Here is a 21397-nt window from a genome sequence, read left to right on the forward strand (position 1 = left end):
CGAATTGGTGGTTTAAAGAAGGGTCATTCCATACCAGTCGGGACTCGAGAGCCGCATGGAGAGCATGGAGGGGATGGATGATATTATCGAAGGTGTGGGAGGGCCAATGACCAGGGGTGTCGGCCAGGTTTAGTGGTTGCGGCCTGAGAGGGGAACTGCCTTGTTTACATTTACCGGAGGGCGCCAGGGCAACGGGCTGACGGGACTTCATGTGTGTGGCTCGGTCCTATAAAATCCCGTTCCGCCCTGCGTCTACGGGTCCCCTGTGCCATGTAGATTAAGGGCATCTTGGGAACTGTGGTAGCACCAATTGTTTGGAAGCGAGACACGTGGTTGACCCGAAAAGTAAACAAGAAGGACTTAGAGATATCATGGAGCAATTGCTCTGTTATTTCAAGAGCCCTCATCTGAAGACGCATGACCGAGAATATGTGAGCTGCCCTGGCGCATCAATTTGAATTGACGGAGTTCCAAGTCTAGCCAGGCCCGTGCGCCTAGAGCAGCACCGATGCTCCACCCCTGACACATTCACCGCCCGGCAATTGCCCCGCATCCCACCCACTCTAAAAATTTCTGGTGGCATAAAAAGATTTTCAGAGGCGACTCTGAGATTTTCTTTTCCTCTTCTCTTGGGGGGGAACAGTTGGCTGATTCTCAAAGGACCTGTCCTTTCTGTCTCCCCCCTCGCTCGCATCAACAATCTCTTGCTTCACAACCACCAGTCTATCCCACAGATCTCAGTCAACGCGCAGAAATGTCGTCCGACCAAGTTCTTGACTGGCGCAAGGCCGAGGAGGTGCTCAACGAGTACAAGAGTCGCGATGGCCTCAGTGTCCATGAGCTCATGGACGCCAAGGCCCATGGCGGTCTCACCTACAACGACTTCCTTGTTCTCCCCGGCTACATTGGCTTCCCTGCCTCTGCCGTCACTCTCGACTCCAAGATCACCAAGAAGATCACCCTGAAGACCCCTCTCGTGTCCTCGCCCATGGACACCGTCACCGAGCACGAGATGGCCATCCACATGGCCCTTCAGGGTGGTCTCGGTGTCATCCACCACAACTGCTCTCCCCAGGCCCAGGCCGACTTTGTCCGCAAGGTCAAGCGCTATGAGAACGGTTTTATCCTCGACCCCGTTGTCATCAGCCGTGAGACCACCGTCGGCGAGGCCAAGGCCCTCAAGGAGAAGTGGGGATTCGGTGGTTTCCCTGTCACAGGTTAGTTTTTTTGCTCTCCCCAACTCTCTCTGCCACATGATTACAAACCTTACTTTCGTTCCACCAAATCGACCTATGTGTCATGAGGACTCAATATCACTGAAAATTATGATCGTGGCACCATTCTATCACTTTCTAAGCTCTGCAGCTCGTCAAGGATTGCACGCTAACAAACTGTGATTACAGAGTCCGGCAAGCTCGGTTCCAAGCTTTTGGGTATCGTCACCAACCGTGACATCCAGTTCGAAGATGACTTTGAGAAGCCCATCTCCGAGGTCATGGTGACCAATCTCATCACGGCCCACGACGGTGTTGACCTCCTCGAGGCCAACAAGATCCTTGCTGCTTCCAAGAAGGGCAAGCTCCCAATCGTTGATTCCGATGGAAACCTCGTTTCAATGATTTCCCGCTCCGATTTGACTAAGAACCTCCACTTCCCCCTCGCTTCCAAGGCTGCCGACTCCAAGCAGCTCATCTGCGCCGCCGCCATCGGTACCCGTCCCGAGGACAAGGCCCGTCTTGCCGGCCTTGTTGAGGCTGGCCTCGACATTGTCATCTTGGACTCGTCTCAGGGTAACTCGATGTACCAGATCGAGATGATCAAATGGATCAAGAACGAGTACCCTGGCCTCGAGGTCATTGGTGGCAACGTTGTCACCCGTGAGCAGGCTGCTGCTCTCATCGCCGCCGGTGTCGACGGTCTCCGTATTGGTATGGGCTCCGGCTCTGCCTGCATCACCCAGGAGGTCATGGCCGTCGGTCGTCCCCAGGCTACCTCCGTCTACAATGTTGCTGCTTTCGCCGCCAGATTCGGTGTTCCCTGCATTGCCGACGGTGGTGTCCAGAATGTTGGCCATATTGTCAAGGGCATTGCCCTTGGTGCCTCCACCGTCATGATGGGCGGTCTCCTTGCTGGTACCACCGAGTCTCCCGGTACTTCCTTCGTTTCCCGCGAGGGTAAGCTCGTCAAGGCCTACCGCGGCATGGGTTCCATCGACGCCATGCAGGACAAGAAGGCTGGTGGTGGTGGCAAGGACAGCCAGAAGAGCAATGCTGGCACTGCCCGCTACTTCTCTGAGGGCGACTCCGTCCTTGTTGCTCAGGGTGTCTCTGGTGCCGTTGCCCACCGTGGCTCCGTCAGCAAGTTCGTCCCTTACCTCGCTGCCGGTCTCAAGCACTCCCTCCAGGACATGGGCATGACCAGCGTCGAGGAGCTCCACAAGCAGGTCGAGGCTGGCATTGTCCGCTTCGAAATTCGCACCCCCAGCGCTCAGCTCGAGGGCGGTGTGAACATGGAGTCCTATGAGAAGAAGCTCTATGCTTAAATGACAAAATCTTTTATGGAGAAATGATGATACCAGGCGGACAAGAAATTGGGAATGGGACAGGAGGGCAGTGTTGGTTGGGATTCAAAACGGCGTTTACGTGGGAAAGGGAAAAAAAAATGGGTGCATTGATCACGGACACGATTCCTCTCGTAATATTGAGGATCGGTCGAGTGGAGAGCGGGAGTGTGGTTGCTCCTTTTTTTCTATCCATTATTTTAGCGTTCTTTGCTCTCCGGATAGTATATAGAGTCTAGCACCGATTTGATTTCAAATAGATCGATATTGAGTGTCCACTTTTGACTTTTGTTTCATTGTGAATTCTCGATCTCAGATGATATGTTGAGACCTAAGTGTCAGCTTGTTTCTTTTTCCATTGTGATGTCTATAACGTCATTTGACTGCTTCCCGGGCCCGGATGTTCATCTGATCCTTCCGCCAAATCATAACTTTTTTTGTCCATCTCATTGTGGTGTGCATCATCCCAATTTGGCTCATCATCTATTCTGTTCCGCTTTTTTGCCTCTATCTCATCTATGATTCTTTTTCTCTGTCTACTTCTCCAACGCGCTCGCAGGCAACGTGGCAACCTTTTCGTCAAACAGCTTCTTGGCCCTAGCCCACACAGGCGAGTTTTGCCAGTCGTTGAGGGTGAGCAGCGAGGGCAAGAGGTCATCTATTTTTGTTTTGTCAGCATCACCCATGTGGTGTTAAGGAGGGTGGGGGGAACTTGCGGCTGAAAGCCTCAGACGCCTCCCTTGGCAAAAGAGAAGGGAGGTGGTCAATAGAAATCACCGAAAGCGCAGGTCCAGAGGAGAGGCCCTCGACGGGAACGGTGGGCTTGTCGAATGTAGTCGCGACGGTGTAGATCGGCACTGGGGTAAAGGGGGAGGTGGTGTCGGCTGAGACGTCGCAGACAACGGAGAGTTTTCTGTCGGGGACCTGGAGGGAGTCGAGGTTGACAAAGTTTGGGATTTTGGAGGTGAGGTAGATGCAGTTTACGAAGATGTCGGAGTCGGTGATTTCCTCTAAGGGGGTGTTAGTATGATATTTCGGAGGGAATAGGGAGAAATGTTGCCGGTTTCTTGAGATATATCAGGGGGTAAAACTTCAGGGGTAACGTACTGAAAGGACCACCCTTGGCGGTTTCGGCCATATCCCACTTGAGGATGTTCTCCTCTGGAACACCAGCCTTGCGGAGGGCGTCAACAGCGCCGGAACCGCACCTACCCAAGGCGCCGATAACGATGACGCGGGGGGAACGGCCGGCGGCGGCGGTGCCGGTGGCGAGGGCCTTCTTGACGTTGGTGATCAGGGCATCTTCGTTGGGGTAGGAGGCTACGCCGGGGAAGGGGGAGGAGGGGGGGTGGGTGAGTTGGTGGGCCCAGACTTCGAGGGCGAGCGCGGCGCCGGCGAATCCGGCGTGGAAGCCAAAGGCTGCTACGCGGCGGCCGCGTTCGTCGACGAGGAATTCGAGGTCGAGGAGGGTGCCGCCTCCTCGGGGGAACCTGGCGAGGACGTTTTCCCAGCCGGCTTGGTGCTTGTAGCAGTGGGCGAATTGGACGTGGACGTGCTTGAGGGGGACTAGGGGAGGGGGGGGGAGGTGTTAGATATCTGGGATGTTATGAGATTGGATTTGTGTTATGAAAGCACTTACACTCCTTCTCCTCGAGCTCCTTGAGACCAACAATGATGTGCTCCTTGGGGACCTCCTCCCAGCTGCCCTCGGGAACGAGGGTGGCGCCGACGGCCTCGAACTCGCTGTCGTCAAAGATTCTCTCTGGGGAACGCTCGACGTTGACGACGTAGCCGGCTTTGATGAGGGCGGCGGTGGTTGTGGGGGTGAGGGCAGATCTGTGCTCGAGGGGCTTGGTCTCACTGCGGAGGTGAAGCACCGTGGGAGCCATCGTGAATGTGGTATGAGTGTAAGTGTAAGTGGAGGGGTATCTCAAAGTCAAGGTCTTGAAGAGGAAAGGCGTGAAGCAACAGAAGTTCAAAAAAAAAAAAAGTATGCAGTAAGACAGAGCACAGCACAACACAGGGTCTGTAGTATCTCTCAATTTATGTATCAATTCGGGGGGGGCGTCTCTGCTTGAGTCACCGACTGGAGATGTGGAATGGGGTCCCCTCTCTGGTGTACGCCGACTGCGGTGAGTGAAAAAACGAAAAACCCTGCTCTTGGGGGGACACCTGCAGGTACGACACCAGCAACCCCGCGGTCGCTAATTGGCTGGCTTGGGGCCTGAAGTGGCCTGAAGTATCAGTGTTTCGCCATTGCACGGGATCTCCCATGCTGTCCTGTTTGCCGGGAGACTCCACTAGTGACGACGGATTAGGGAATCCACATGGGCAAGACTGGTTGCTTGATTTGATCATTTGAGGTTGGTTCTGTCTGTCTTTTCATATTCGCTACAAATGTTTTTGGAGGAATCCCTCGAATGATGATTTGTCCCTCCTTTGGACTGATAACTGATAACAAGCAGATAAGGACGCGCCTAACCCCCATCGGGTATCAACCCAGGACTCGGCCCGCAGCGGGAATACTTGATCCTTCTTTGTCCCCGAAAACGCCAGTCACGTGCAGGCGGTAGCATTCACAGCCCTCTTTCTTTGGCAATAGGCAGCGCAATATGCCCCATTGCAGCCGAGCGTGCACGGCAGACGGCAGATTGGGGTTAAAGGGCTGGAAGGCGAATAAAAGACTTCCCGGAGTAAGGTCCGACTATGATTAGCTAGCTAAACAGCTGCCGCCCGTGGGAAAGGGTGTGGAGTGGCACAGCGACCCGAGATGGGAGCATTGGGAACAATGACCCCAGCCCACCACGCCCACGCCGACCCATTGATCCTCGATACCACCACCGCCCCAGGCTGACCAAAAACCCTGTTCTGGCCGCCATCATGTCGAGCTCCAGATCGACTTCGCCATTTGACAAGCTGTCGTACGGCACCAGCACCAGCTCGCTACGCCGACTGCTCCCTGCATCGAACGATGAAGCAGCGAGTGAGGCTTCGGTGAATCTCGAAACCAGCCCGACCCCGGGGTCCTCGGCCGCGGGGACTGGGCAGGCTGCTCCGCGGAGAAGGAGGCAAGCTACCACGGCTGCGTGTCGGGCCTGTCGAAAGAGAAAGTCAAAGGTGTGAAGGCTCAGTACCCATCTTTCATATAACATTGTTGAACCATGGCTGATATGTCTTGTTGTCTTGCAGTGTGATGGTGCACGCCCAACATGTTCAGTATGTCGTGACCGGAAAACAAAGTGCGAGTTTGATACGATTGCCGCGACCGAGACCCATACCCAAGCCCTGAAGCGCAAGTACACCGAGCTTCTGCAACAAAAGAGCACATTCGAACAGATCTATGAGGTCCTTCGGTCCAGACCGGAAAAGGAAGCCGAAGAAATCTTCCAGCGGATACGGAGGGGCGCAGAGGCCAGCTCCATACTAAGGCATGTCAACTATGGCGACGTGCTTGTGCAGATGGCCCTCGTGCCGGAAACGCGGTTTCGATACGAGTTTCCCTACCTGCCGGATATGCCCATCTACCTTCAAAAACACGACAACCCATACCTCGACTCTGAGGTCTTTGACTGTGCTTTGCGGGGGGCTGTCGAGCAACCGCAACCACAGCAGCAACGGGCCTTGCCTAGCGTGAACGACATGTTGGGTTCTCCCCGTGACGCCTTGGACCAGCGGGATCCATACCTGAAGCCGTATTCCTCTGCCATTGTGGTGGACCCGTGGCTGGACTCGCTCACGCCGTCAAACTGGACGTTGGTGAGCAGTGATGACAATTTCATGCGCCAGGTTATTCACGATTATTTTCTGTACGACTATGATTGGTTTACTTTTTTCCACAAGGACTACTTTCTGCAGGATATGGCGAGTGACCGACCACGGCACTGCTCAAGGTTATTGGTCAATGCCGTCCTGTGCATAGGATGTGTAAGTGCTTTGTGACCGCACGTCTTAGTCATTCTGTCCCACTAACAACCGCTCCAGTATTGTCATCGAAAGCTGCCAGGTCGCTCCGAGTCATGGAACCCCCAAAACATTGGGAACCAGTTCCTCGCCGAGGCCAAGAGGCTCTTTGAGGTTGAAGCCGAGGTGCCAAGACCGTCTATGCTTGATCCAGAATGGCAGCAAAAGTATCACGACTGGGAGTGCCGCAGGCTAACCACCGTTCAGGCGGCGCTCCTGCTCAATGTCATCTACAACCTGAATGGCTCTGACAGGCTAGGATGGCGGTATACGATCCGGGCCGTGGAAATGGCACACGAAATACGGCTCTTCCAAGCGGTTCCGTCTCATGTCAGCAGCGACATTCGGTGCGCCAGGGAGTTCACAGCGTGGTGTCTGTTCACCTGGCAAAGTCTCAGCTCCTATCACTACCTCAAGCCACCCTTGATGGCCCGGCCGCCGGAAACACCTTTGCCAGATCCGTCCGAGAACCCCCAGTGGTGGGGAGAGCTGTGGATACGATATCCCCAAACGCCAGCTCGTCTACCCACTCACCACGGCCACCTCGCCAAGGCCAGAGCAGACTTTTGGACCATCATGAACGATTTTTCGCTGTTGAGCTTTTCGCAACCTCACGTCAAGATGCCGCTTGATCAGGTTGTGGGGTTCTACAATCGACTCCGCGGATGGCTACGGAATCTACCTGAGCCATTGACACCCAAACGGCTTGTGCTACCGCATCACCTAAAGGTTCACATGCATTACAACTGCGTCCTGATCGACCTGCTGAAACCACTGCTCGGTCTGAACTGGAGCGACACCACCCAGCCAAACAAGACACTTGACGACGCGCACCACGAAGCGGCTATTCACCTCGAGACGTTGCTCCGGCTGTACTACCTCCGGCACGGCTTCGAGGCCTTTGACGGTTTTTTGCTGCACTTTCTCGGCAGTTTGAACTTTATCAAGATCAACACGAGGGAGGCGCAGGATAATTCCTTGTTTCTCGAGTCGCACCGCTCGACGATGCTGCTGCTTATGAAGGGGATTAGGGACCAGAGCCAGTGTCATACGGTGGCGAAGATGGTGCTACGGCTGCAGGCGCATCTGATGAGGTCGGATGATGTGGCTTTGCTGAAGAGGTTTGTGGATATTGAGACGGCTAGGTTGGCGTGTGGGCCGGAGAGTCCGAGGTTGGTGGAGGAGGAGGTGATTTTGAGTGACTGGCCGGCGTATGAGATTGGGTTGGAGGCGAAGGCGGAGCAGAAGAGTAGGGGGGTGGATTTTGCGAGTATGGTCAGTTCGGTGACGGCAGAAGGGGGGGGTGGTGGGTATGGGGAGAGTACGAGTGGGAGTAGGTCTTCTGCTTCTTCGGGGTAGGGGATGGGATGGGATGGGAGGGTAAAATAATAAACGACAAGTCGACGGACGGAGGGATTCCGCTGTGTATATTTTTCGTTGGTGAAGGACGGATTTTGTTCCGCGGTGGAAGGGCACGAAGGGGTAATATATGTGTGTCTGAAAACATGAATGAGACTGTACACTTTCTAGAGATTTGCTTGGATGATGAGATGGTGCTTTAGGAGTGGTTGCCTTGTGTAGGATGGGGTTGTTTATGCAGGACTTTTGGCTGCCAACGAGTGCGGAATGGTTCCGCAAGAGAGAGAGAGAGAGACGACATGTGCACAGACCATTACCTGATTAGGAAGTTTCCTTGCTGTGTAACAGGGGAAATGTTTGCTCATGCTCAAGTTCACGATGTGTGGATTGGGTGATGATGGGAATTGATAGGGTAGTTGGATGTGCCTAGGATAGGATTCTTCTGTCTACATAAGAACAGGTTCACTCAGTCATGTCGCTACAGTTTACCCGTTCTCACTATCCTTTCTCAACCTTGTACTGAACACAGTCAATTTCCAAGCCCACAGCACCAACCATGGATGAGATCGAAGACGTCGTGAGTAAATCTTTCCCCTGATTGAAAATTCCTCACAGATTTGAATCTGACATCTCTCACACCCAGTCCTACGCCTGCTCCGTAGCGAGCTTCGAGAACATTGGACATCCCACACCAGCAACCAACCCCGCCGACGAAAAGGACAATGCTGTTGTTTACACCACCATCGCAGTCAACGAACACGGCAAAATAACCTCCAGTTCGTCCCCCTTCCCCTTCCCTCCCCTTTCTTACTCAACCAACTAATGTACTTCCCAGCCCACAACGGCAAACCCCCTCCCCCTTCCCCCCCTCCTACCAACCACCTTGATCCCACCGCCCCCGTCATGGAAATCCTGACCACAATCACCACCCCCTCCTCCCACAACAACCGCCAGCAAGCAGTGATGATGAACCTCCACCGCCCGCCATCCTACCCCTACCGAACCCCCGACATGGAAGACGAAGACAACGACCTCCCCCCCCCGGACCTCATCCCCTCCATGATGGGCGACCTGCCTAACAATGCTTTTGGTTTTGGTAAGAAAAAAGAAATGGTAATCCACTCCCCTTACCTCCGGTCTGCGCTTTCGGCTGTGGTGCAATACTACCCCGGTTTTGAGGTCATCCAACGGGGGACCGTGCTGAAGATAGCGGAGCCTTACCAGGTGCTTGCGCATCACTGGGGGGAGTTGGAGGAATATAAAACATCTCAGCCGGACTGCCATGATGGGAGGTATGCAGCCACTACGGCGGCACATATTGATGTCCTCCTCACCTTCCTCGCCGATCTCTACGGCCCCGGCTTAGATGACGAGAAAAAACGCTGGGCAAAAGGCCGGACGACATACAGCCGCTTCTGGTGCCTCCTCAAGCCGGGGAGTGTGGTGTACCGCGAGAAGGATGGGGAGTGGACGGGGTGTGTGGTTTCCGGGATTAACTTTCTACGAGCGGCTGGTTCGGTGGAAGGGGTGGGGAGTGATGGGATGTTGGTTTACATGTGGGGGATTGCCTACAAGAAGGGGCTGATGAGACGGGAGATGATACAGAGGATTATTTGGCCTTGGGTGGGGGAGAGGGATATCACTTCCTTACCTGTGGTGCCTGAGAGATGGGTGAAGGGTGGGGTGAGAGGACAGAGGGTCGAGATGGGGAGACGGTATTGGGGGTTGGCTGGGGGGGTTAGTTATAGGGAGTACGAAGGGTACTTGGGAGGGGGGAGGACGAGGGGGATGGTGAGTTTTCTTAATGGTTTGGGGAAAGAATTGGGGGGGCTGACTTGAACGTGATAGATCAAGGGGAAGGTTATTGTCGATCCGGAGGGGTACGAGCGGTTTGCTGAGCAGTCGCCTCATCACCGCATTGCGACGCCCAAGTTTGCCCCTCGCTGGGATCAGCAGCACACCCCGGCAAGACAGGACAGGTTACCGCAGATGTTGTCACGGTGCAGCTGTGCTGTTTGCAGCAGTAGCCAGGAGAAGCAAGAGCCTAGTCCCTGGGCAGGGTTTGACGACCTCGACCCGAGATCCTCACCCCTGCCCCGAAACGAGGAGTTATATTTCATGGTCATTGGGCCCTTGATCCCAGCTTTTATCCTCAAAGAACGCCGCTGGGGTAAGTTCCCCCTTTACCCCTTCTTCTCTCCCAACTAACCTCCCACCCCCTCCCCCCAAGCGCACATCCGAACCTCCTCCCTGCATCCCATAACCCCCTCCCCCACCCCCTTCAACCACCTCGTCCTCGACCCATCGACAAAACAAACCCTTAAAGCCGTGATAACCCCCTTCTCCTCCCCCCTCTCTTCCCCTTCCCAAATCTACCCCTGGCCAAGTGACATAATCCCCGACAAAGGCCTCGGCAGGATCTTCCTCCTCCACGGCCCCCCAGGAGTGGGGAAAACCCTCACAGCAGAAGTCTCCTCCCTCCTCACCCGCCGCCCATTACTCCCCCTCACCCCCGCCGACCTCCCCCCTTCTCCTTCGGAAATCGAAACCTCGTTGTCATACTACCTCACCCTGTCGGAACGCTTCGGCGCCCTAGTCCTCATCGATGAGGCAGACGTCTACCTTGAGCGTCGCCAATCCAAAGATCTCCGTCGTAACAGTCTTGTGTCGGTATTCCTGCGGGCGCTGGAGTATTACAAGGGGGTGATGATGCTCACGACGAACAGAGTGGAGATGTTTGATGATGCTTTTACCAGTCGGATTCACGTCGCGTTGCACTATAAAGAACTGGATGAGGAGCAGAGGGGGCGGGTTTGGGAGGTGGGGTTTGATAGACTGGAACGGGAGAGTAATGGGCGGGTGGTGGTTCACACAGCGGCGAGGGAGTGGGTTAAGGGGAAAGAGATGAGGGAGTTGGGGTGGAACGGACGGGAGATCAGGAACGGGCTTCAGACTGCTGTTGCGCTGGCGGAGTTTGAGGCAAACGAAAACGGGGTGGTGGGACGGGTGGTGGTGAAAGAGGGGCATTTGAAAACGGTGGGGGGGTTGAGCAGGGGGTTTAGGGAGTATATGAGGGAGAGGAAGGGAGGGTTGGAAAAGTAGGTTAGTCTTTTTTTTTATTTTTTTTATTTTTAATTTTTGATTTCTTTGTTATTCTTTTATATATATATATATATATATATATATATATTTTACTTGGTGGTGATGGTATTGTGGTAGAAGAAGAATGCTGATTTCTTTTTGCAGCAGAGAAGACGAAGACGAAGACGAAGGCGAAGAGGAAGAGGAAGAGGAAGAGGAAGAGGAAGAGAAAGAGGGCGATCCCATCCAAAAACTACCAATCGACCACCCCCTCCGACAGCCCGAGTACCAGTTCCAACTCTACCTTTTAGAACAGCAATCTGTCAGGACACAGTGGCGGATAAAGTTGAACAAGTCAAAAAACTCTCCCGCGATGCTCAACGGGAGGGTGTATGACGACTGGGAAGAGGAGTATCACCATCGTTAGCCCTCAGACCTGAGAGACAGGCTTCACTACCATCTTTGCCCTCTTCCAAATGTCTCACAGATCATCAGTACTATCCAAGTAGCTCCAAAACATCACCTTGCTCTACTTGCGCCGATTCGTCTCTATAAGATAGCGCTTTCCCTTGCTGTTGATCTCATTAGTCCATTTCTCTCGCTCCTGGTTCAAAACCATGCCCGCAAATGACTAGTATATATATTTCCCTTGCCGACTCCCAACTCCTTGCTAAATAACCCATCCACAAAAGAAAAAGCCGACCCCAGTCCCAATCGCAATCCCAAAATAATCTAGTACCCCTACGCCTACCTAGCCTCCCCTCACCCACAAAAAAAACCCTCATCCACCCCCCGCCCCCCTCCCGTTACTCATCGAATTCACATTACTCGCATGCGCCAACAAAAACTTGCAGCACGTCAACGTCAACTTGCAAGCCTTTGTCCACCCATCATCCTGCGCAATCCCCAGCTTGATACTCACATCCATAATCTTGTCCCCCTCGATCCTGTACGGCAGCGCGAGCGGCGTCCCCTCCCTCGCCGTCTGCTTCTGCACAAAGTCGCCCAGCTGCCTCACCAGCTCCAGAAACGCCACCATCGCCTGGTCAAACTTCCTATGCATGATTGTGATGCCAAAGGGCATGTCCCCGCTAGAGAACAGCTCCAAAACATGACGCTTCGGCGCGGGTGGAGGGGCGCTCCTGGCCGAGCCGTACCGGCTCGAGGAGGGGGATTGGTATTCCAACTTGATGATTCGGGAGCAAGACCCCATGGGCTGGGGCTCGTAGCCGTCAAAGTGGTAGTTGAGCTTCTCGGCGACTGTCACGATGAGCAAAAGGGCGTGGCCCCAGGCGGCGTTGATCTCGGGCCAGTCGACCGGGCGGGCGTGCAAGCGGCCTAGGCGGAGGCCGTTGATGGTGGCAAAGGTTCCGTCGTGGCTGATGCAGAATGTGTCGTTGTATACGTTGCTGCGTTGGAGCTTCTCGAGCTGGCGGGAATCGTGGTCAAAGGTGCTGTTAATGCTGTCGCGTTCGTCTTGAAAATGGGCTAGTCGAGAGGCGAAGGCGTTGCGTTCCCTCCAAAAGACGTCTTCTTGAGCGTCAACCTTCTCGGCCTCTTCTTCGAGTGCAAGGAGCTCGAGATCTAGTTTGGTCCTTTCCTCCTCTAGCTGCTCGATTTCTCTGCGGCGCTCGGCCACGGCTTGGCTGGCCCTCCGGAGGGCTTCGTCCTGGGCTCGGATCTCGTCGTCTGTGGGTGCGCTGGCCTGTATCTCTTTGAGGCAAGCGACATACGCGTCCCGCTCACGGTTTGTCGTCTCGAGTCTTTTCTGTAATTCCTCCAATAAAAGCTCGGTGCACTCGACGCACACTGGGTGGTCTATATCGGATCGCGCTGACAGGATCTCGAACAGTTTGGCGATGCGCTCCATCTCATAAGACTTGTCGTCGTCTGGCGGCCCATCATTTCCTCCATTCGCCGGTTGCGCCGAGGAAGCATCTTGTTGCTGTGGTTGTTGGCTTCTGTGTGGTGTGATCTGAGACTCAGTCAGGAAGATGAATGACATGGAACTGTCGCTTGCTCGTGGGGGCCCTCCATGTCTCTTGAACATGGGTTGACCGGCCTGTCGAACAGCCTTCTCATAGGTGGACTTGCGCGCCCTGTCCTGGGAGTGTAGAGTTCGCGATGCGGCTGGGGGTTTCTTGGGTGGTTGCTGTGAGTGTGTCGCCACGAGGAGATCATAGGCGGCCGGATTGAGGTCCTCCAGAGAGCCGTCGAGCTTCAGAGGGCCGCGGCATTTCTGGCAAAACATCTTGTGCCGGAGATCTAAAGAGTCTCGAGGTGTAGCTGATAGAGATAAAAGGTAGATAAATAGATGATCTGGCGGGGAGGTAGGCACCAGTCGCTCTAGGTGGGCTGGACAGTGGACGTCACAGTTGAACAACACCCCTGTCCCCCGGCACGCAAGCACCCCCGCCCGCATGCGACTCAGCGACCTGCTGGCCGGGGGGTTAAGGGTGACCTCCCCAGGCTGTCATGTGCGTGCCAGCCACTGGCCCGTGCTTGCATGTCGTAGTCGCAGTCGTCGTCGCCGCAACCAACCAGTCAACCTGGAACTTTGACTTTGACAAACATCAGTCAACAAGTAAATACCAACGACTAGCCGGGGCGTTCAGTTCTCAGCCCAAAACTGCCATCACCATGTCCAACCCCCTCGACACCGACGCCGGCACCGAGCTCTTCAAGCACTACGAATCAGAATACCTGCTCGTCCGCGCCGACCTGACCCAGAAACTCGACCAAATCAATGAGCTATCCGGCGAGCCCAGAAAGGCCGCCCTCAGCGCGGCAGAGCGGGCGCTGGAGGAAACCGACGAGCTAGTGGGCCAGATGCAGATGGAGAAGCAAAACGTCCCCTCGTCTCAGCGCACAGCAATCAACAGACGGATCCGCGACTACAAGAGCGATGTCGATGGATACAGGCGAAAGCTGCGGACTCTGGCCGAGGACAGGAGTGCGCTTTTTGGGGGACGGTACACGGACAATCCCGGTGGTGCTTCTGGGGATGCGCAGCTGGAGCAGAGGCAGCAGTTGTTGTCTGGTAGGTTTCTAGGAAGCCAAAGGAAGGGGAATCTGAAGCTGATTGATGATAAAGGAACCGATCGTTTGGACCGCAGCACTCAGCGCCTGAAGGCTAGTCAACAGCTGGCGAACGAGACCGAGTCCATCGGTGCCAACACTCTGGCCACGCTGCAGCAGCAGCGCGAGACGATCGAGCACACCACGCGCGTTATGTACGAGAGCGAGGGTTATGTCGATCGCAGTTTGAAGAGCATCAAGGGCATTGCCCGTAGGTATGATGTTTGCTGCGCACCCCTTTTGGGACTCTCAAAATCACATACTTACTTGTTATCTGTCTAGGATGGCTACCAATCGGATAATCACCATCGCCATCATCACCGTCTTGGTTTTGCTCATCTTTGCTGTCATCTTTAGCAAGTTCAAATGATTGATGTGTGAATTGTTTGTTTTACAGGCTGGCGAAACGGTTAGAAGGAGTTATTTATTGGCTGTACTAGGGTTATGGATGGGTCAGCATGATTTGAGTTGCTTGTAAAACACGGTCTTTTTTCCTGCCTCTCTCTCACTGCTCTTATCTCGGCTTCTTTTAGCTGTGTGTGTTGTTGTGTAAATGTACATACTACCACTTGCGTAATAAATGGAGCTTCTCTTATCAGTTGGTTAATGCGGGGTTATCGCCCACCCACCCACCACGACCATGATCCCGGCGCCGGAGGGGGGACTCATAAACAAACGGGGGGTGGTGGCATATCTTTTGATAATTCCTCCGAGTTTGTCCTGGGATTTTAGGAAAGTCAACTTATCAATTTCGTCCGGTTTGAACCTTTTTTCCTTGTCTGTGAGACGGGAGACACAAGGTTGGGCAAAGATGCTTCTTGTACCGAGAGAGGTTAGTCAGTCAGTCACACACACCATGCCCAGCCAGTCCCTCACACCCAACCCATTTGACATGCAGCCGTGGTGTTCATCCCATCTTCTTCTTTTCACCAACTGAAACTGACGAAAACGAAAGCTCGACAAGCTCACAATCTCCCACCTCGGCTTCCTCGCCCAGCGGCGTCTCGCCCGCGGCTTGAAGCTGAACCACTCTGAGGCTGTAGCGCTCATCTCGTCCAACATCCAGGAGCTGATCCGCGACGGGAACCATGTCGTCTCTGACCTCATGTCCCTCGGGTCGACGATGCTAGGTCGACGGCACGTCCTGCCGAGTGTGCTGTCGACGCTGCATGAGATACAGATCGAGGGGACGTTTCCTAGCGGTACTTACCTCGTCACGGTGCACAACCCTATCTCCTCTGATGATGGTAACCTCGACAGGGCGTTGTATGGGAGTTTTCTGCCTGTGCCGAGCAATGATGCGTTTCCGGTGCCACCGGCAGAGGAATACGCGCCTGAAGCCCAGCCCGGAGCGGTGGTTTGCGTCAAGGATGCGGTGGTGAGGCTGAATGAAGGGAGGAGGAGGATCAAGCTCCAGGTGACGAGCAAGGGGGATAGGCCGGTGCAGGTCGGGTCTCATTATCACTTTGTGGAAGTCAACCCCGAATTGGAATTTGATCGGATTGCGGCGGTAGGGTATAGGTTGGATATCGCTGCCGGGACGTCTGTTCGGTTTGAGCCGGGGGACAAAAAGACTGTCACGCTGGTTGAGATTGGGGGGCATAAGGTTATTAGAGGGGGGAACAGAATCGCGAACGGGGTGGTGGAGGAGACGAGGAAGAATCCTGACGAGATTGTCAAACGGCTGTTGGATATGGGCTTTGCTCACACGCCGCAGAAGGATGTTGTTGAGTTTATGGAGGGGTTTACGATGGATAGGCGGGCGTATAATACCATGTTTGGGCCGACAACCGGAGATCTTGTGAGGCTGGGGGCGACGGATCTGTGGATCAAGGTTGAGAGGGATTATACGGTTTATGGGGAGGAGTGTAAGTTTGGTGGTGGCAAGACGCTTCGTGAGGGGATGGGGCAGGCGACCGGGCGGTCGGATAGGGATACGCTTGATCTGGTGGTGACGAATGCGTTGGTTGTGGACTGGACGGGGATTTACAAGGCGGACATTGGGGTTAAGGAGGGGTTTATTGTCGGGATTGGCAAGGCAGGGAATCCGGATGTGATGGATGGGGTGACGGAGGGGATGATGGTGGGGAGCTGTACGGATGTTATTGCTGGTGAGGGCAAGATTATCACTGCGGGTGGGATTGATACGCATATTCACTTCATCTGCCCTCAACAGGTGGAGGAAGCTCTCGCCTCTGGAGTCACTACTTTCCTGGGTGGTGGTACAGGTCCCAGGTAAGTAGCCCCCCCCCCTCCCTTTTTTTTTTTTTTTTTTTCGTTAACCCCCTATCCCACCACATCACTAACCCAGCCCCCTTTTCCAGCGCCGGCACCAACGCAACAACCTGCACCCCCGGCGCGCACTACATGAAGCAAATGCTCCAGGCAACCGACTCCCTCCCCATCAACATCGGCATCACAGGCAAAGGCAACGACTCGGACCCCCTCGCAATCAGAGAACAAATCGCCGCCGGCGCCTGCGGCCTCAAACTCCACGAAGACTGGGGGACCACCCCGGCCGCCATCGACACTTGTCTTTCCGTCTGCGACGAAATGGACGTCCAGTGCATGATCCACACCGACACCCTCAACGAAGCCGGCTTCGTCGAAACCGCCGTCGCCGCCTTTGCCAACCGCACAATCCACACCTACCACACCGAAGGCGCCGGCGGGGGCCACGCCCCAGACATCATCTCTGTGGTCGAACACCCCAACGTGCTACCCTCCTCCACGAACCCAACCCGCCCCTTCACCCTCAACACTCTGGACGAACACCTCGACATGTTGATGGTCTGCCACCACCTAAGCAAAAACATCCCCGAAGACGTCGCGTTTGCCGAGTCCCGCATCAGAGCCGAGACCATCGCCGCAGAGGATGTCCTTCACGACCTTGGCGCGATCAGCATGATGTCCTCCGACTCCCAAGCCATGGGCCGTTGCGGGGAGGTCATTCTCAGAACGTGGAACACCGCCCACAAGAATAAACTCCAACGCGGCCCGTTGCCCGAAGATGCCCCCACCGGCTGCGACAATGTCAGGGTTAAACGATATGTGTCAAAGTATACCATCAACCCCGCCATCGCCCAAGGTTTCTCCCACCTGATCGGGAGCATCGAAGTCGGCAAACTAGCCGATTTTGTCGTCTGGGATCCGGCCTGGTTTGGGACGAAGCCGAGCTTGGTGGTGAAATCGGGCTTGATTGCGGTGGCCATGATGGGGGATCCGAATGCCAGCATACCGACCATTCAGCCGGTGGTTGCGAGGCAGATGTTTGCTAGGGATTTGCCCGGTGCGAGTGTGGTTTTTGTGAGCAAGGAGAGTGTTGAGAACGGGAATATAAAGAGTTATGGGCTGAGGAAGAGGGTGAGCGCGGTGAGGGGGTGTAGGGGGATTGGGAAGAGGGATATGAAGTGGAATGATAAGATGCCGAAGATGAGGGTTGATCCGGAGAGGTATGTGGTTGAGGCGGACGGGAAGAGGTGTGAGGCGGAGCCGAGTGAGAAACTGCCGTTGACGCAGGGGTATTTTGTTTATTAAGATCGGGGGTATAAGGGTTGGTTTTTTTTTTTTTTTTTTTTTTGCTTGTGTGTGATATGGTAGTTAACGTAAGGCAAGCGGGATCTGTACACATTTGAATTTGAAACTATAGCTTGAGACTGGATGAGGGTGGTGAAAAATTGCTCTGTGAACATGACAAGAAGGAGCCTGTCAGTTTTGATGGCGTATAGGTCTTCAGCAAGGCCTCATGGTGCTTGGAAAAGGGGCTGGTCAGTTAGCAAAACTCGACCCCTATTCCTCGTTAAACAGTGTCGTTTAAAAACAGGGTGTGTGCTGGGGCCCTGGAATAGGGCTTTCGAGGTCCCGTTGTGGAGAGGGAGGAGTGCTCCAAGTCAGGGTGTTAGTTGGGACCGTCCCGCCTGTGCTTTGACCTCGACTTCGGACCCAAACACTTCTGTAGGGTTCTGAAAGCGTATAAGTGGTAGCTTGAGAAAGCCAGAGCACTCACAATCAAGAAGCAGTTGTTCTACAAAGGCTGAGAGCTATCAGCAGAGAAGATGGTCCGATATATAGCCCCCATAATCCTCCTGGTGGCACTATGCTTGGAACACAAGGCTGGCGGCTCTCAAGATAATAGGTTCTAGAAACCATCCAGAAAAAAAAACCCTTGATAAGAGATCCGAATAGTCAACAGAAACACCCACCTGGTGCAGACTTCGATCATTTGGTCTCTATCACAACATGTCACACAACGTAACACAAGTGTACTTATTGAAGTTTCATTTCACCAAGCCCCCGAGCTCACTCGATGCCTACATGCAGAACGGCGACGCACTCACTGACCCAGGCCCCAAGACGACTACATACATCCGACAAGACTCCATACAAAAGCCATTCCTGCGTCTTTTCCCCTTCCTCCGCTCCCACCTGAATAGCAAAGCAAAACGAGAACTGACCCGCCAATATTCCCCAGTTCATACCCATACAAATAATACAAAAACGCGCGACCGCCTGCTTCAACTGTTGCGGCAAAAAGCGATCAGAGATGGAGAAAAATATCATGCCCGCGTTGTTCAAAACCCAGCTGCCTTTGCTCCCAAAGCATAAAGAAAAGATGCCGCCCCAGTCAGTGCAGAGAGGCAACGCAAGAGAGGCGCCAGAGGTATCATCAAGATTGGAAACGAACCGACCCAAACCAGACCCAGAGTATAACGCGCAAAAGAGAGACAAGGAGACGAGCACAATCAGTTCTTGGTCTTCTTACGAGCAGACTTCTTGGGCTCCTCCACAATCTCGGCCGCCTTGGACGTTCTCTTCCTCTTCTTGGCCTCCGGGCTCGCCGGAGTGGCGGCGGGCTCTGGCTTGGGAGGCTCGGGGACAGCGGGAGTGGCAGCTGTGCTCTTCCGCTTGCGGGTCACGGCCTTCTTGTTGGGGGTTTTAGCTGGCGGCGCGGGCTCCTCCTCGGAGACCTCGGCGGGAGGGGACTCGACAGCGGCCGTCTGGTGAAGCTGCTCGGCGATGGCATCCTGCTCATCGGCGGGGAACTCCTCCACCTGGGCGAGGTTGGAAACGTCAATGTTGTAGAGCTCAGCATAAGCACGAGCCTCATCATCCGACATGTTCTTGGCGTCCATGTTGCCGGCCTTGTAGGAGTGGACGCGAGCCTGGTAGAGGCGGAGGTTGTACTTGTAAGCCGTGTTCCAGCCCGCCTTCTCACCAGGGGCCATGACAGCCCAGCGACGCTGGCCCTCTTCCTGGACAGCACCCTTGGGAGCTCCCTCACCAAGGTCGCTCGCAATGATGGGACGAGCAGTCTGCATGTAGAGGAAGTAGGGGGTCAGGGGACGCTTGGGGGCGTTGGGGTCATGAGTGCGCTTCTTGCGCTCCTTCTTCTCCTCAACGACGGGCATGGGGGCAGCAAGGGCAGCGGGCATCAGGCCGCCGAGAGCGCCGTTGAGATGGTCAAGAGTCTCCTGTCCATTCTCGAGGCTGGTACCCTCACCAATGAGAAGGTTCGTCTGACGCAAATAATCGGCAGAAAAACTCCTAATCAAATCCTGGATAGTTTGCAGACGGTTGTACACCTTGGAGGACGGTCAGCAAGTGTGAAGGTGTCTGGGTGGCCATAGCTTATGGGGGTGCGGTTGCCAGAACCAAGCAGGTACAAGTAAAGAAAAGGAGTGGGCGGGTTGTGCCTTGCACCTAGCCCAGCTCGAGGCAAGAGGTGGCGGGGGTGGGTGGAAGTGGAAGTGCAAAGCCAATGCTTACAGAGTCTCTGACGCGAATAAACTGCGCGACATCGATGACGGGAGGGCCACCGGGGATCTGGGCAACAGGGAGTTGTTGTTGCTGGATGGGGTTGATGATGGCTGGCGCGACTGGCGCAGGCGAGGGGGCGACCTCAGCGACCTTCTTGGGTGGGCGCGGCATATTTGCGGCTTTTCGGGTTTTGGGGTCTGTTAAGAATGACTTTGTTGTTGTTGTTGTTGTTGCTGTTGCTGTTGCTGTTGCTGTTGTAAGATAATAGCGGGATGGCGGCGCTGTTGCTGCGAATGCGACGGCGCGATGGTGGATTGCGCTGTGGTTTGGGGAGGGCAAAGCGCTGAGCGGAGGTGCTGGAAAATGAAGGGAGAGATCAAGAGGAAATTTTTGGGCGGGAGGTTTGGGGGGAGTGGCGGGGTCCCCAAAATATACGCCGAGCCGCTGGGGGAAGAGCCAGCGCTGATTTACCTGCTGAAAATTGGCGGGTCGTGAAAAAAATTGTGCGCTGCCTGGGGGTGGAAGGGGGGCTGCCCGATTTTGGGCGAAATCAGTCACGGCACCAGGGCACCCCGCTCCGGGGAAGCTTCAGCGTCCTGCCCGCAAGGCTCCAAACAACACGCCTGTCAACACATTTCAGGCCCGCCTACTACCAACCGCTACCTATTCCTGACTATCCCACTACAAATAGACAACACCGTACATCCCGTCCTTCATTAGGTACTCCGTCTCTTGCAGCCTTTCTTTTCTGCACCTTCTATCGGTCCCCCCCCCCCCCAAAAGCGCAAAGCTCCGCAGTCGCACCTGCCCAGCCAGCTCCAGAGCCTCGTGTACAGCGAACCCGGGCACCTCAGTTTGGTGCAACAACATGTTACCTAACCCGACGCGCCAACAAACCCCACTGGGGCCTGCAGTCAAACCTCTCCACCACAACATCCTCGCAGTCACTGATTTCTGGTCGCTGCTGTTCTTCTCTATGATGGCGCTGGACTGACGACCAATATTTTTATTTGCTGTCGTGGAGGTGTGCCATTGATCATGGCTGATATCGACAAGGCTGGTTTTCGTAAATCGATTCGCCATGTCTGCATGCTCGGTGCACCGCTGTAGGGGTCCAGCGAGCCGCCGGCGACTTGGGTCGCTGTTCTTCAGCTACGCGATGCAGCTATCTCGAAGGCCCCTTAGGTACTTCGGGGGCGCTCTTCCAGCGTTTGGCGGAAAATCGAGTGGTCTTACGCGAGGCCTTCCACTGTCCAATTGGGGCTCGCTGTTGTCTTTGAGACACCGCAGCGCTGTCCTCCGTCCCCTCCCAAAGCGACAGGGGGTCTTCGTCAGCACCGCCCAAAAGCCGGGGTGATTTTTTTCTTTGCTGATTGATTTTGAAGCTGCTGTGGAGCGCCCCCCCCCGGGTCTCTCTGATTTTCTCTGCCCAGGCCCGCCCAAGCTTCTCTTCTTCAGTTCTTCACAGCCTGAGGTGATCGCTTTCCCCCTCACTTCCCATTCTTCGAACCAGCTTCTGTCGCAACGGTTTGCTTCTCTTGGTTAGGGGCATTATACACCACTATTGCTCCAGGAATTTGGGGAACCTTTTATTTCTCTGCT

At 54.8% G+C, this 21397-nt stretch overlaps 8 protein-coding genes across 8 annotated transcripts; 5 read left to right on the forward strand and 3 right to left on the reverse strand.

Moving 5' to 3' along the window:
- The first annotated feature begins 282 nt into the window (after positions 1-282).
- On the forward strand, positions 283-2851 carry IMD1 (inosine-5'-monophosphate dehydrogenase). Its single transcript, XM_062885519.1, has 2 exons — positions 283-1217; positions 1404-2851. The coding sequence occupies exons 1-2, from the start codon at positions 755-757 to the stop codon at positions 2540-2542; spliced, it is 1602 nt and encodes a 533-aa protein (XP_062748492.1). The 5' UTR covers positions 283-754; the 3' UTR covers positions 2543-2851.
- A 99-nt stretch (positions 2852-2950) lies between these two features.
- Positions 2951-5089, reverse strand: LYS1 (Saccharopine dehydrogenase). Its single transcript, XM_062885520.1, has 3 exons — positions 4200-5089; positions 3668-4126; positions 2951-3570 (listed from the first exon to the last, which is right to left on the reverse strand). Exons 1-3 carry the CDS (start codon positions 4447-4449, stop codon positions 3239-3241), a joined length of 1041 nt encoding a protein of 346 aa, XP_062748493.1. The 5' UTR covers positions 4450-5089; the 3' UTR covers positions 2951-3238.
- Positions 4216-7879, forward strand: QC762_110990 (uncharacterized protein; the record flags this gene model as incomplete). Its single annotated transcript, XM_062885521.1, has 4 exons — positions 4216-4923; positions 5026-5677; positions 5750-6484; positions 6542-7879. The coding sequence occupies exons 2-4, from the start codon at positions 5441-5443 to the stop codon at positions 7877-7879; spliced, it is 2310 nt and encodes a 769-aa protein (XP_062748494.1). The 5' UTR covers positions 4216-4923; positions 5026-5440.
- Positions 7880-8435: 556 nt separating this feature from the next.
- On the forward strand, positions 8436-11387 carry QC762_111010 (uncharacterized protein; the record flags this gene model as incomplete). Its single annotated transcript, XM_062885522.1, has 6 exons — positions 8436-8456; positions 8523-8655; positions 8715-9670; positions 9728-10049; positions 10110-10977; positions 11126-11387. The coding sequence occupies 6 exons, from the start codon at positions 8436-8438 to the stop codon at positions 11385-11387; spliced, it is 2562 nt and encodes an 853-aa protein (XP_062748495.1).
- Positions 11388-11741: 354 nt separating this feature from the next.
- On the reverse strand, positions 11742-13211 carry atg6 (Vacuolar protein sorting-associated protein atg6; the record flags this gene model as incomplete). Its single annotated transcript, XM_062885523.1, has 1 exon — positions 11742-13211. One exon carries the CDS (start codon positions 13209-13211, stop codon positions 11742-11744), a length of 1470 nt encoding a protein of 489 aa, XP_062748496.1.
- A 129-nt stretch (positions 13212-13340) lies between these two features.
- On the forward strand, positions 13341-14408 carry vti1 (t-SNARE VTI1; the record flags this gene model as incomplete). Its single annotated transcript, XM_062885524.1, has 3 exons — positions 13341-14000; positions 14055-14253; positions 14321-14408. The coding sequence occupies exons 1-3, from the start codon at positions 13436-13438 to the stop codon at positions 14406-14408; spliced, it is 852 nt and encodes a 283-aa protein (XP_062748497.1). The 5' UTR covers positions 13341-13435.
- A 270-nt stretch (positions 14409-14678) lies between these two features.
- URE1 (Urease) lies at positions 14679-17710 on the forward strand (the record flags this gene model as incomplete). The annotated part of the gene is made up of 3 exons (XM_062885525.1): positions 14679-14870; positions 14994-16273; positions 16363-17710. 3 exons carry the CDS (start codon positions 14679-14681, stop codon positions 17573-17575), a joined length of 2685 nt encoding a protein of 894 aa, XP_062748498.1. The 3' UTR covers positions 17576-17710.
- A 492-nt stretch (positions 17711-18202) lies between these two features.
- Positions 18203-20763, reverse strand: QC762_111050 (uncharacterized protein). Its single transcript, XM_062885526.1, has 2 exons — positions 19805-20763; positions 18203-19620 (listed from the first exon to the last, which is right to left on the reverse strand). Exons 1-2 carry the CDS (start codon positions 19964-19966, stop codon positions 18781-18783), a joined length of 1002 nt encoding a protein of 333 aa, XP_062748499.1. The 5' UTR covers positions 19967-20763; the 3' UTR covers positions 18203-18780.
- Between the last annotated feature and the right edge of the window lie 634 nt (positions 20764-21397).

Source organism: Podospora pseudocomata (genome assembly GCF_035222375.1).
Source record: "Podospora pseudocomata strain CBS 415.72m chromosome 1 map unlocalized CBS415.72m_1, whole genome shotgun sequence".
Lineage (NCBI taxonomy): Eukaryota > Fungi > Ascomycota > Sordariomycetes > Sordariales > Podosporaceae > Podospora > Podospora pseudocomata.